Here is a 14,779-nt window from a genome sequence, read left to right on the forward strand (position 1 = left end):
CTAACATCAGCTGCAGTGGTGGAGCTTTGGTTCGTGTACATGTGTTACACACGGAGGATGGTGTGTGACACATGCTTCAAAGAGTAAAAAGGAAATATCAAGATGCGATGATGTGGAATATTTCTATATACTTGGTTGATTAAATATGCATTAAAGGAGCGTGATTAGATCACAAATTTGAAAATTTGGTGATACTAAAATATAGGAAATATTATATTAGATAATAGGAAAATATTATTTAATATATATTGTGGCTTTTTCCTAGAATTAGGGTTAGTGCTTTTGACGTTGTAATTCTCACAGAAACATAGCAGCAGCTTTGAGGTTTCAGACAGTGAGTGATTTGTAGAGGTGATCAACAGGGGTTGGTTCCTCATAAGGATAGATTAAGAATTGATCCGTGTCAAGCCGTGTGTAGCGTTGAGTAATTCGGATTTGACAAGTCTTTGTAAAAGATTGTTTCAGTGATTCTTAATAAAGAGATAATTGTTCTTGGAATTATTTTGTGCCGTCTGTTCTCGCTGTATCTCGAACTTACAATTGGTATCAGAGCCAGGTTACCTAAACGAAGAAGACATCTTCGAACCAAGGTGAGATCCTGAGAAGAGATTATGGCGATTTTGACACAAAATATGTTGCTGCTGAATGATGTGAATTATGGGTATTGGAAAGTGAGAATGAGAGCAAACTTACGTGGGGCTGATGAAGATATCTGGACAGTTGTTCAAACTGGATGGGAAGAACCGTTTGTGATGCAAGAAGATGGTTTGAAGATAACTAAACTGAAGACAAAGTGGACAGCAACAGAGAAAAAGCTTTCAAGGTTTAATGCAAGAGCACTAGATACAATCTTCAGTTCTGTAGATGAAAAGCAATTTGAGCTTATACAGGGATGTGAATCAGCTAAGGAAGCTTGGGATATACTACAAAATGCTTTCGAGGGTACTGCGAATGTTAGGAGGATAAGATTGGACTTGCTTGCATCACAGTTTGAAGACATAAGGATGAGGGATGATGAGAAGATAGGAGATTTCAGTGCGAAGCTCAGCTCCATAGCCAATGAAGCACAAGTTTTAGGTAAAAAATATGAAGATGCAAAATTGGTGAAGAAATTTTTGCGATGTTTGCCTACTAAGTTTGCAGCACATAAAGCAGCGATAACATTGACAATGAACACTGATGAACTGAAGTTTGCTGAGGTAGTAGGGATATTAAAGGCTGAGGAGATGGAATTAGAATCTAAGTGTTCAAAGTCTGCTCAAGAATCTCGAGTTGCAGTTGGTGAAGACATCCAGAGAGCTAAGAAGCTTGAAGAATCTATTGACTTGATGATTCAGAAACTTAAAGAAACCATGAATCTTTTGAATAAGATGTCCAGAGACAGACTGCCTAGAGAAGAAGAAAGACATAAATGGCAGGCAGTGGTGTCACTACAAGAAAACAGGTCTTTAACGACTACGGGTTTAGTTGTACCTTGGTCGTAAAAAGGGTATTACGACCAATGAACAACTAAAAACGATTGGTCGTAATCAGCTGGTCGTAATCACTAATTGGTTGGGAATTGGTCGTAAAGGTACGACTATAATTATTAGTCGTAAAGGAGTCGTACTATTACGATTAAAGTTATTGGTCGTAAATCAGATGTAATATATGTAGTCGTACACGGGTCGTAAAGCTTTAGTCGTAAAGTAGATGTAATAAGTGTAGTCGTAAGTGGGTCATAAATGTTTAGTCGTAAAGTAGAAGTTATATATTAGTTGTCAAGTAGTCGTAAATTCTTTTTCGGATAGAGGTAAATTAGTCGTAACATAACGACTAACTTACATCGAATATGTAATTTTAATAATTAGATTTTAAATACTAAAATTAATTTTAATAATTCAATTTTACAAAAAAAAAGATTTTTTTAAAAAATAAAATATTTTACGAATTTCATTTAAATTCATAAAAACATAATAATATAACATTCATAAATTCAAAGTTTTCAAAATACAAAATAACTAAAACCGAAAACTAAGCATTAAGATCATAAAAGAGCTCAGAACTCCTCTCCTCGGCACGCCGAGTCAAATCGTCCTGCTCTTCCGGAGTCGGGTTGGGGACGAAGGTCGGACGCAGGTTCTTCCACGATGCTGTAACCGACGGGTCGACGTTTGGAGTTGTCTCTAGAAGCATATCGAACATGTTTGCCATCGACTTAAACATCCCGTTGTGGTCGGCTAACCTCTGGTTCGCAGTTTCCAACTCCCTCCGGACCGAGGAGTCTTGTTCCCTTTGAGCAGCGTGTTCAGCTCTCGCCATGGGAACATCATTCACACTCCCGATCCCAATTATACGTCCCCTTCTCTTCGGAGCAACCTATATATAATTTATAAATAGATATTATTAGTACATATGTAAAATAAATATATATGCATGTATATATAACTTAAAAAGGTCGAATATTTTACCTGCTCGAAAATCCGGTCTTGTTCGATGGCCGAAAGCTGGACCGGTGGACCATCCGGGTTTTGTTGCGTCCGCTGAGTCTGGACCTCCTCAATCCGAGCTTCTACATCGTTGTAGATCTGCTCTGCTCGTGGATGTACGAATTGGCCATCGGCATGGGAGTGGGTCTCCTTGTAGAGTCGGCTGAGAGTCGGCGGCGCTCCTTCTTTGGCAGCCTATATTTTAAAACAAAAACAATATATATATATATATATATATATATAATATATATATGTAATGAAAATTAAGAAAAAATCTAAAACTTACAATTTGCAATGCCCTTTTGGCATATGGAGTCTGTCCGGAAGTATGAGGTATTGGCAGGTTACCTTGAGCATCACGGGTTAGCCGGGCGGCCGAGCACTTAAGAGACCTTTGGACTGACTTAGGCAAAAGCCAATAAGCCTTCAAGCCAGTCCAAACGTCATTGCTGAGGTACGTTTGTTTTGCATCATCCCCGATATACTTCCACTTCTCCTTCCAGTCGCCAACAATGTTTTTGAGACGGTGCATTGCCTTGTTGTTGAACTCTTTCTTCACCGTCTCATTGATCCCAGTGGACCAATGCCATTTTTGCTACAAAAAATAATAACAAATATTAATTAGCCAAATTATTTAAAATTTTAAACATAAATAAATAAAATTAATTTAAAACTAACCGCGAAGCACTTGAACCAAGTAATGCGAACGTGGTTCGGTGTAAGAGTCCAATTAGGATGGGCAATCCGAAAGTTTCCTCTGATGATGTCCCCAACGCTCTGGCCCACATCATTGTCCGCTTTAAACCTACAAAATTTTAAAGAATTTATATATATAATTATAAATATTAAATGTAAATTTTAAAATAATTTAAAATTAATTACCAAGTCGTGCCGGATCGTAGATATGGATCGAGGACGGGTAAACCTTCTCGTCCTGGCATCCTGAGAATGTCTTCCACAGAATATCTTGCATAAGGTGCATCCGGTGGCACCATCAAATCTGGATGAAGACCAGGAACTGCAGGAGCCTCCTCTGGAGGCTCGTATGGAACTTGCTCTGGAGCCGGCTGTGCCGGCTGTGCCGGCTGTGGAGGTTGTTGTGGATGTTGTGGCTGCTGATCATGAGGCTGCTGATGATCACGACCCTCCTCATAAGTAAAGTATGTAGTTGGGTCGACGTAAGGCTGCGGATAGTATGCATGTGGATCGTATGGCGCCTGCGGCACATACGGGACGCTAGGAATTTGGCTTTCGGGGACAGTTTCGGGGGTGCGGGAGGTAGAAGCTGATGGATCCGTCTGGCCGAGAAAGGTACTCCCATAAGAAGTCCTCCCGCCACGGTTCCTAAGTCTCTTTCTACCGGTAGTAGCCATATAAGATCGTCAATCTGAAAAAAAATTAAAAACTAAAAATTAAAAACAATTCAAATAATTAATTAAAAAAATTATAAACACATTTTAATATCATCCTAACTAATTCCAAACTTAATCTAATAACCTAACTAAATTCCAAACCTAATCTAATTAACCACCTATAACTAAAACAAAAAAAAAATTACCTAGAGAGGGAGAAGCTCTGAGGTTGTAAGAGAGAGGGGAGTGAGAATGGAATGAGCAACGAAATGGCTTCGCGGTGAGAAGTTTATATAGAGATTTGGTGGTGGTCGTACATTGGTCGTACAATTACGACTAAAGAGGGACGAATAGTAGTACATTAGTCGTAATTGTACGACTAATTAAGGACTAAATATACTTTAGTCGTACACTAGTCGTACTTTTACGACCAACTTAATACGAAAAGGTCGTACATTGGATGTAAATTTACAACCCTGTTACGACGAATGCTGCTTACGACTACATTGGGACCAACGTTTATTAGAAAAAAATTCGAAGAGGTTTATCATAATTTATGATAAACCTCTATTACCAATTTTACATAAATTATGAAAAAAAAAGAGAAGAAAGATACTGGAATCACAAGTAGAAATGACGAAACATAAAGAATTGTCTGTTTCTACTTATGTTTCCATATCTTTATCCTCTTTTTTTTTCTAAAATTTGTATATATGGATTAATTTTCATGTGAACAAATTTTTAAAGTCTACAAAAAACAAGGAAGGGAAAAGAGATGGAATCACAAGAGAAAATAGAATCAACATAACGAATAAATAACCGAATTCTATTTCCACTTATGATCCCAAATCTCTTTTCACTTCCTTTTTTTTAAGATTTGTAAATTTTGTTTATAATTCGAGATGGTGAGAAGGGAGTATATATAGGGGCACATTTGACATGCGAGTCGTACTTTGGTCGTAATTGTACGACCAATGAGGGACTAATGTTGGGCTTAGTCGTACATGAGTCGTACATGTACGACTACTTTAGGACTACAAGGTAATGTAGTCGTACATGAGTCGTACTTACGACTAATTAGCTTCGTTATACCCTAAACCCGAAACCCCAAACCCTCAAACATCATAGCGTCGTAAAGTGGTCGTACTTAAGCCCTAAAACCTAAACCCTAAACCCTAAACCCTAAACCCTAAACTCAAAATCCCAAACCCCAAACATCATAGATAAACATCATAAGTTTAATACTCTTTCATACTCCAAAAATCATATATATATAATTATCATAACATTACAATATAAAGTTAAACACAAACGTTCTAACATAATGGAAAAAAAAACGTTCTAACATAATGGAACTTGACACTCGTCATCAGAAACATCATCCGCTTCATCATTTTCTTCAAATTCATCTTCATTTGCTTCATTCGTTGCATCGTCTGGAAGTTCTTCGTATCCCAGATTATGCGGATCAATAAGTAAGATATCATCTTCTACTTGTTCGGGTACTTCAACTTCATTTACTGCATCTTCTTGTAATGGCGGTGGGTCATCATTCACAACTCTGCCCCGAGGTGTAACTTTTATAGCGGCTAACCAAGATATTCCAGATTGTCTGATCTTCGGGTATGGAACAAAACAAACCTGATCTGCTTGAGAAGCCAATATGTAGGGTTCAAATTTGTTGTACCTCCGTGAAGCATTTATATCAACAACACCAAACTTGCTATATCGAACACCTCTATTGACTGTGGGGTCAAACCAATCACATTTGAAGAGCACGCATTTCAGCTTCACTACACCGGGGAACTCCACTTCGATGATCTCTTTTAAGATTCCATAGAAATCTGTTTCACCTTTCACACATACTCCATAGTTCACTGTTGCTCGTCGACTTCCATATTCGTAAGTGTGAAAAGTGTATCCTCTTGTGAAATACATAGATGCAATGGTGACCTTACCGACCGGACCTTGTATCAATTCGTGAAACCATTGAGGATAAAATTGATCATCATAATCAACCTGGAACATCAACATTTATTTGTATAAAGACTTAACCAATCATATAATTAATTTTCATGTTAATTAATTAGATACACGACGTACCTGCGTTTTTAACCATTTCACAAAGTGTTGGTCTTTCCTTTTGTTGAGATCAGCAGTTGATATTCCTGGTATAGCTTCTTCGACTTGGGCAACAAAATCGCTGTTTTAAAAGAAAATTATCATTAAGTGTTATATATGTATGGTAAAATTTAACAGAAATAATAATTTAAATTACCTTTCAAATGATTCAATCTCCTCGCAGTTAAGAAGTATATATGTGTGGGCACTATGTGCGTCTTCAGAACTTGACCACCAAACTTCTTTTAGTTTTCCACCAAGCCGTCCAATCTGAGTAAATATGTCTGGAACATCTTCAACAATATATGTCGGCATAACACCACCATCATCATATCTGTTCGTATTCTTTTTTTTGGTCCGGACTTGTGACGCAAAGTAGTAGGACGTAAAGTGAGATGTTTCCTCATTCAAACTCCCAGCAACTATTGAACCTTCTACCCTTGCCAGATTTTTTGCTTTGCCTTTCAAATATTTCATAGCTCGTTCGTAAGGATACATCCATCCATTATGAACAGGTCCACGTAGCATTGCCTCATACGGAAGGTGGATAACCAGATGTTCCATGACGTCAAAAAAGGACGGAGGAAAAATTTTCTCCAAATTACACATCAAGATCCGGATATTCGCATCAAGTTGTGTGATGACGTCTACAGTTAAGGTGCGTGCACTAAGATCTCTGAAAAAAGCTCCGATGCCTACACATAATTTACAATCATAAGTTTTTTTCCAACAAGAAGAAATAATAACTTTAATTATTTGTTACCTGCAAGTGCTTCGTGAACCTCTTTTGGAACCAATTCCGCAAGTGCAAATGGCAGAAGTCGTTGCATAAAAACATGACAGTCATGACTCTTCATTCCTGAAAACTTTTGTCCCTGATGATCAACACATCTTGATAGATTTGAAACATATCCATCAGAAAACTTCACATCTGACGCCACCCACTTGAACAACGCAGCTTTTGCTTGTGCTGACAATCTGAAAATGGGAACTGGAATTCTCCCATCGTTCATAATATGCAGTTCAATCCGAGAACATAATGCAGGTAAATCCAACCTTGAGTTCTTGTTATCTTTTGTCTTCCCAGGGACGTTCAACAACGTATTCATGATGTTGTCAAAGAAGTTCTTCTCTATATGCATCACGTCCAGATTGTGGCGCAGCAGCAGATCTTTCCAATATGGAAGTTCCCAAAATATACTCTTCTTGTGCCAATTATGCTGAGTCCCGTAACCATTAGGCATATTCGGAGGATTATGCCAATTACCGCCTTTGACAACTGTGCTTTGTCCACCATAGTAATCAATATCCTTCTCGATTTCCTCTCCAGATAAATATGGTGGAGCGGTGTCCCTTACTATCCTTTTTGACCGAAAGTGTTTCTTGTTCCTTCGGTATGGATGGTTAATGGGAAGAAATCTCCGATGACAATCAAACCAGGACGTCTTCCTACCATGCTTCAACTGAAATGCGTCTGTGCTTCCCATACAATATGGACAAGATAGCCTCCCATGCGTCGTCCAGCCCGACAACATCCCATATGCAGGAAAATCACTAATAGTCCATAGTAGAACTGCTCGCATTGTAAAGTTTGTTCTCGTTGAACAATCATATGTCTGCACGCCTGTTGACCACAATTCCTTCAATTCTTCAATCAAAGGTTGTAGAAAAACATCAAGGGATCTTTTGGGATGTTTTGGTCCAGGTATCAATATACTCATGAAAAGCAATTCTTTTTCCATACACATCTCTGGTGGAAGGTTGTATGGCGTCAAGAAGACTGGCCAGAGAGAGTATTGTCTTCCAGACATTCCAAATGGACTAAAGCCATCTGTGCAGAGCCCAAGATAAACGTTGCGGGGGTTGCTTGCAAAATCAGGATAGACATTATTCAAATGTTTCCACGCTTTGGCATCAGAGGGATGATTGATCTCTCCTTCCTTCTGATCATGTTCTGCATGCCATCTCATCGACGCTGCCGTCTTTTCAGATTGATATAATCTCTTGAGTCTATCCTTGATTGGTAAGTACCACATCCGCTGGTACGGCACCCTATTTCGTCCACGTCCTTGCGGTTTATATCTTGGTTTCTTGCAAAATTTACACTCTAATAATTCTGCATCTTTTCCCCAGTATATCATACAGTTGTCTATACACACATCAATCATCTCCGAAGGTAAGCCAAGACTATGAACAAGTTTCTGAATCTCATAATAAGATTCAGCACACAAGTTATCTTCAGGCAAATACTCTTTAAACAACTCAGCCCATGCATCCATACAAACTTCAGGTAAGTTATGATCAGTTTTGATATTCATCATCCTAGCTGCCAAAGATAATTTAGAAAGACCTTCTCTACAACCTTCATAGATTGGCTCATTTGCTGCTGCTAGCATTTCATAAAATCTTTTTGCATCCAAATTAGGCCCCTCTACATTTTCAACCTCCTCTATTACTGATGTTGTTTCACGAAATGCATCAGTAACCATATCATGCATTCTATCATGATCTAACATATGATTTTCTTGAATAACACTTTCAGAAGGCAAATGTGGTTCATCTCTGTTACGAACATTTTCAACATGATTACTACCACTAGCTTCATTCCTATTATCACCCTCTCCATGGTTAAACCAAATATAGTAATGTGGAGTAAATCCTCTATTTACTATATGTTTCCAAACGGTATCACTAGCAGCAAACTTCGTATTTTTGCATTTACGACATGGACAGAACATTTTACCCGTTTCCTTTGTGAGAGGCGTCTGTCCGGCCTGGTACATGAATATCTCTGCTCCGTTCAGAAATTCGTCTGTTACTTTTCCTGTTGAATCTTTATGCGCATACATCCAACTCCGAAGCGCATAAATATTTTCGGACATTTTTTTAACTACTTCCCGTTTTTTTTTTTGCTCTTTTTGTTTTTTTTTTGTGCATCTTAAGAATGAGAGAGAAGATCATATTTATAGAGAAATTTCGATTTTGGTACGTACAATGTTACAACTAATTTACGTTTAAATTATAACTTAACTACCAAAGTGCAACTTTGTTCTCGTAAATCAGTTGTAAATTAGATGTAAACAAATTTTGATGTAACTAAGTCGTAATATTACAACTAATTTATGACTCCTTTAGTCGTTAAGTAGATGTAAAATATTTAGATGTAAGTTAGTCGTAAAGTTCCATCTAATGTACGACTACGCAAAAGTTTAGTCGTAAATTAGATGTAACTTTACGACTAAAGTACGACTCGAGATTTTAGTTGTAATTTTACGTCGAGATTACGACTAATGAAGACTTCGTCGTAACGTAGTCGTAAAGCAGTCCGTAATTTACGACCACCCTATGGTAGTCGTAACCTTTGGTCGTTAGGCATGCGTTTTCTTGTAGTGTGTGTTTTAATTGTCATGGTATTGGGCATGTCAAAACAGATTGTCCATCATTCAAGAGAAAAGAAATCAAGTGTAATGGATGTAATGGTTATGGGCACATAAAATCAGATTGTGTGAACACCAAGAAGATGAAGATGAAGAGATGTTACAGTGATAAAGTGCCACAGAGAAAAGAAGATGCTCTCAATTTCGTGGCTCTTCATGGAGTTATAGGGTCTGAAAAAGACATCACCAATGATGAAATTCGTATGTCAGGTGTGTCACACACTAATTCAGATGCGTCACACAGTGATACAGAAAGTGATATAGATGCAGATCTTCTAGCCGAGTATAAGGTTCTCTTTGGTAAATTTGAAGAACTCAGTCACGAAAACCTACAGCTCATCAAGGATAACACTGTCTTAAAAGATCAAATCAACACCCTAGAGATGGAACGCACTGATACGATGGGTGAATCAGAGTGTAGGGTGAGAGAGAATGATAATGAAGATGAGCTTCAGTCACTTCAGAGAGTTATTGCAGAGCATAACCAAGTTCAACAGGAGTCTGAAATAAAGTTTCATCAGATGAAACAGCTGCTGAATCAAGAATTTCAGAAGAGTCAGCTTCTAGAAAAACAACTTGCTGAGAACTACAAGAAAGTGAGAATGTTGAACAGTGGATCAACAAGTTTGGATCATATCTTGTCAGTTGGGCAGTCTCCAAAAATCTATTGGGGTTTGGGTTATCAAGGGACGACTTCACCGAAGGTTGACAAGAATGAAGTAATCAAGTTTGTAAAACCCTCAATCCCAGTTGTTTCAGCTGAACGAAAGGATGAAACTCAAGCTAAGATTTTGGTTCCAAAGATACAAGACAGAAGAGTTGTTGCTAAGAGAATGAATGGTTGTCACTTTTGTGGTAAGACTGGACATATAATTACTTTCTGTTATTCTTGGAGAAACCAGATTGAGCGAGCTTGGAGGATGAACCTTTGTTATGTTGAACCCAGAAGGTATGGACATGTTTGGATAGCTAAGAAGAATCTGTATCCTAAGTTTACGAAAGGTGTGTCACACGAACATACTAGTGTGTCATACAATCAAATTGGGGATCAATATACTGAGCTTGAAGAACCAGTTCGATGGCTTAGAAGGTACTGAGAGTTTTTCACTGAGTTTTTCACTCAAGCATGGGGAGATGATACTTGATTCAGGGGGAGCTTAAGTTAGTACTTCGGTGCTATGTATGATGCATATTGGTCTTAGAAGTGAGTTGGCTTGAGTTGTAAAACTCAGTGAAAAAGGGGGAGAATGTAAGCTCAAGAACTTGGAGCTTGATGTGTTGCTGCAGTGGTGGAGCTTTGGTTCGTGTACATGTGTTACACACGGAGGATGGTGTGTGACACATGCTTCAGAGAATAAAAAGGAAACATCAAGATGCGATGATGTGGAATATTTCTATATACTTGGTTGATTAAATATGCATTAAAGGAGCGTGATTAGATCACAAATTTGAAGATTTGGTGATACTAAAATATAGGAAATATTATATTAGATAATAGGAAAATATTATTTAATATATATTGTGGCTTTTTCCTAGAATTAGGGTTAGTGCTTTTGACGTTGTAATTCTCACAGAAACATAGCAGCAGCTTTGAGGTTTCAGACAGTGAGTGATTTGTAGAGGTGATCAACAGGGGTTGGTTCCTCATAAGGATAGATTAAGAATTGATCCGTGTCAAGCCGTGTGTGGCGTTGAGTAATTCGGATTTGACAAGTCTTTGTAAAAGATTGTTTCAGTGATTCTTAATAAAGAGATAATTGTTCTTGGAATTATTTTGTGCCGTCTGTTCTCGCTGTATATATTGATCAACTATCTCACTGAAAAAGTCCTTCAGACGTAAATCCTGCATATATTATTACCAAAACGTCACACTATTAAAATAAATCTTGCGCATCGAAAATGCTAAACAAGTTGATTCTTGTACTCATTTACGTTGGGAAGATGGCCATTGAGTCCGGAATAAGAAAGGATATGCACACCAAAAGCAACTTGTTCTATACGAACATGTGGCACAGTTGCAGATAATTTGTTGACATGATACATAGAGTTTGAAGTTATGTCTGCCACAATTAGCTTAAAGGTCATCCCGGTGTATCTCAAAGGGTCTCTAGCTATTTCATTTGCGAAGTTCTGTGGACTCATGTGGCCCTGTATAAAAGCAGTTCTTCTTGAGATTTTTCAATAGCTTAAACAAAAAAAAAAGGAAAAGAACAAATGTTTAACCAAACCTCCAAGAACTCGGCAGGAAGAGAGACGCAACTGTTTAAACCTTCAAAGATCATTGCATCCACAAGAAAGGCAACTCGGCCATTTCTAGAGATACCACACCATGTCCCTCCGTTCGGTTGAGCCCGTCTACTCAATACCTCGCCATTCCAGACCGGCTCGTTTATCATCCTTTTTAACCACACGAATATCATCAACCAGACAATATACATAATTATTTTTTGTTCAGCGTGCAATACATAAATTAAACTCTAAAAAGTTCTGAATAATATTAAACTTGCCATGTATCAAAGTTGTCTCTGTTATACAGCAGCGTTAGTTGCCTTTCTCCCCATTCGAATGCGGCTATCCCCATTTTTTTTTTGAAGGAATGTTATTTTTTTTTGCTTTTGGGGCTCTCTTCTGAACTCTGATATTTATAGTTTCTGCTATGCTGATAAGTGGTTTCTACTGGCACACAAGTTTAACAATACTAGAGAAGTAATCCTTAACTAAAATGGTTTTAGTCAATAAGTCATGTATACACGTGGAGTGGAGTTATTATCTATGCTGCTTGGAATCAGAAACGGATATACGGAATACGTTACGAAAAGTAGAAACATAATTTTTCAAAAATTCTAGAAATAAACACGTTTTAAAAACATGCATTGATATACATATATACACGACTGATCAATCCGTGAATTCATTTGTTTATCTATTTAGTTTATATAATAGACAAAATTAAATAATAAAAATAATTTTCATAGTTTTATATACACCAAAGACAAATCTCCTATATAGCATTTTAATGTTTGTTCTCTAAATAGCCCATAAAGATCAAAATAATCAAAATAGATTTCATTTGAGAGGTAAATAAAAATTATATTCATTTATAATTTACTTAATTATTTACTAAATTATATGAATATTAAAATCGGAAAATAGAAGTAAAATTTATTTTTTGAATTATTTTTTAAAATATTCAATTTTTGAATTATTTTCTCAATATTTTTTTTTCAAATTTGTTCTTAAATTCTTTTTTCTAAAAAATAGTTTAGGAAAACCTTCATAAATATGTATGATATATTTCTGAAGTTATAGAAAAAACTATAAATTCAAGAATGCTTTGTAACTAGATTTCTTGAATGTAACTTATATGCATATTTAGAAAAGGTCTTCTAAAATATATATAACATGTTTCTGAATATGACTTATCTACAAATTTTAAAATATAATATATATTTAGTAGATCTTTATAAAATTAGATATTGAATTCAGAAAGATTTTTTAAAAACTTACGGAATTCATTATACATATTTAAAAATATCTTACTAAATATACATATAATTTAAATTTAGTAAGATGTTTATATATATATATATATATTCATTAAGGCTTCTAAATATACATATAAGAATATATTATTTGTGCACATTTATGAAAGTTTATGAAGATGTTAACAAGGTGAGTAAACAGAGTAATCAAAGTCTTTTACTTCTCTGCACAAACAACAAGAGATCTCATAAAAGCAATAACAAGGTGAGTGAACAGAGTAATCAAAGTATTTTCCTTTTCCACGCAAACAACATGATGAACAAGAGATTTCATAAAAGCAACAACAACAGAGAAATCACAGTTTTTTCATTCTCTCCGCAAACAACAAGATGAACAAGAGATTTCTAAAAGCAACAACGTAATTTTTGACAAACTTTTGCACATATACTCAAAGAGTTCGATCCGACGAGTCTAACATCGTCTTCACCAGTTTGTCATCTTCTTTTCTGCGCGAAAGGGTGATAAGAGAAAGAAATAACATGCAAAAGTCACAAAAGATTGAAACTTTAACCATTCAGCCTCCTAATTAGTAAGAACTTCTAAATATATGTATGATATCCTATTAAATTCAAGATATATACATTTTTATCAATATCTTTCTAAATTTTAAGAAGATATTATACTTATTCAACAATATTTTCTTAAATATGTATATATCTTGAATTTAATAAGATAACATACATATTTTTAGAAGGTCTTACTAATTTTTTTAAAGAAAAATGTTTTTTAAAATGAAAAAAAAATTGAAAAGAAATTCGGAAAATAATTGATAATAGAATTGAGAAAGAAGTTTTTTTTGAAAATTTTCTATTTAAATTTCTTTATGAAAACCAGTTATTTAATTTTTTTATTTTATATATGTAAGAAAGGATTTAAAATTCGTTTAAGCCTATAATGAAATTTATTGGGATTATGTTAACCTTTGTAAGTTAGTTTGAAAACAAAAACATGTTTTGTAACTAATTGAAGTCATCTTATTTCTCAAATAATAGAAAATAAAACATGTTGTTATGCAATAAAATTTATCAAAAAAAAATACTAATATATTTTATTAGTTATTTACATATTTTGATTTAAAACAGAAAAAAAAAAATCGCATGTGCTAAACAAAATCATAAGTTTTAAAAAGTTGTAACATATGCAATTTGATGAACATCTCCACTGATAAGGATTCTACTGTGAAGTTCTCTCCGAAAAATTAGATCGATGTACAGTTCTGCATGTATAACATTTTTGATGGACAGATTTTCATTGCACCAGATCTAAATGTATTAGATCGATGTACAGTTCTGCATGTATAACATTCTTGATGGACAGATTTTCATTGCACCAGATCTAAATGTATAAACTTTTAAACCTTAATCAATATAGACTATGGTGTTTCCACTCCGCTACATTTCTAGTAGCCGTTTTCTACTTCTGTCTCACTCTGTTTTCCTCCCTGTTTTCGACTTGTAGTCGTACTCTGTTTTCCTCCCTCCCAATCCTCTGTTTTGAGGTGTGTGTATTTTTTTGGAAGTTTTGTGTTCTCTCAAAATTTTAATATAATCAGTCAACAAAAGAAACATTTCTAAAAGATTCAGATTCTCAAACATTTCCAAAACCGAGTTTCCACACAATGTAAGTTATAACACTGTCATAATTTGCCCATTTGAGTTGTGTTGATGATTTTACTTTTGTCACGTTCTGCAAAATATTGTTTCATCCTCGTCTCGGCGAAATTTTCCGTTTAGCGAACTGATGATCAAACTAGCGTCTTCTAATATAGAATTCACCCAGAGATTTGACTTTTACTCTTGTTTTTAGCGGTGCTTAGTTGTGTGTTAAAACAATTGGTCTGAATGGCTTTGCTAACGAG

General features: G+C 35.8%; 1 protein-coding gene across 1 annotated transcript; it reads right to left on the bottom strand.

Moving 5' to 3' along the window:
• Window positions 1-3,346: 3,346 nt before the first annotated feature.
• LOC130496868 (uncharacterized) lies at window positions 3,347-3,841 on the bottom strand. Its single transcript, XM_056989464.1, has one exon. The coding sequence runs from the start codon at window positions 3,839-3,841 to the stop codon at window positions 3,347-3,349; it is 495 nt and encodes a 164-aa protein (XP_056845444.1).
• Window positions 3,842-14,779: the final 10,938 nt, after the last annotated feature.

Source organism: Raphanus sativus, chromosome 1 (genome assembly GCF_000801105.2).
Source record: "Raphanus sativus cultivar WK10039 chromosome 1, ASM80110v3, whole genome shotgun sequence".
In the NCBI taxonomy this organism is placed as follows: Eukaryota; Viridiplantae; Streptophyta; class Magnoliopsida; order Brassicales; family Brassicaceae; genus Raphanus; species Raphanus sativus.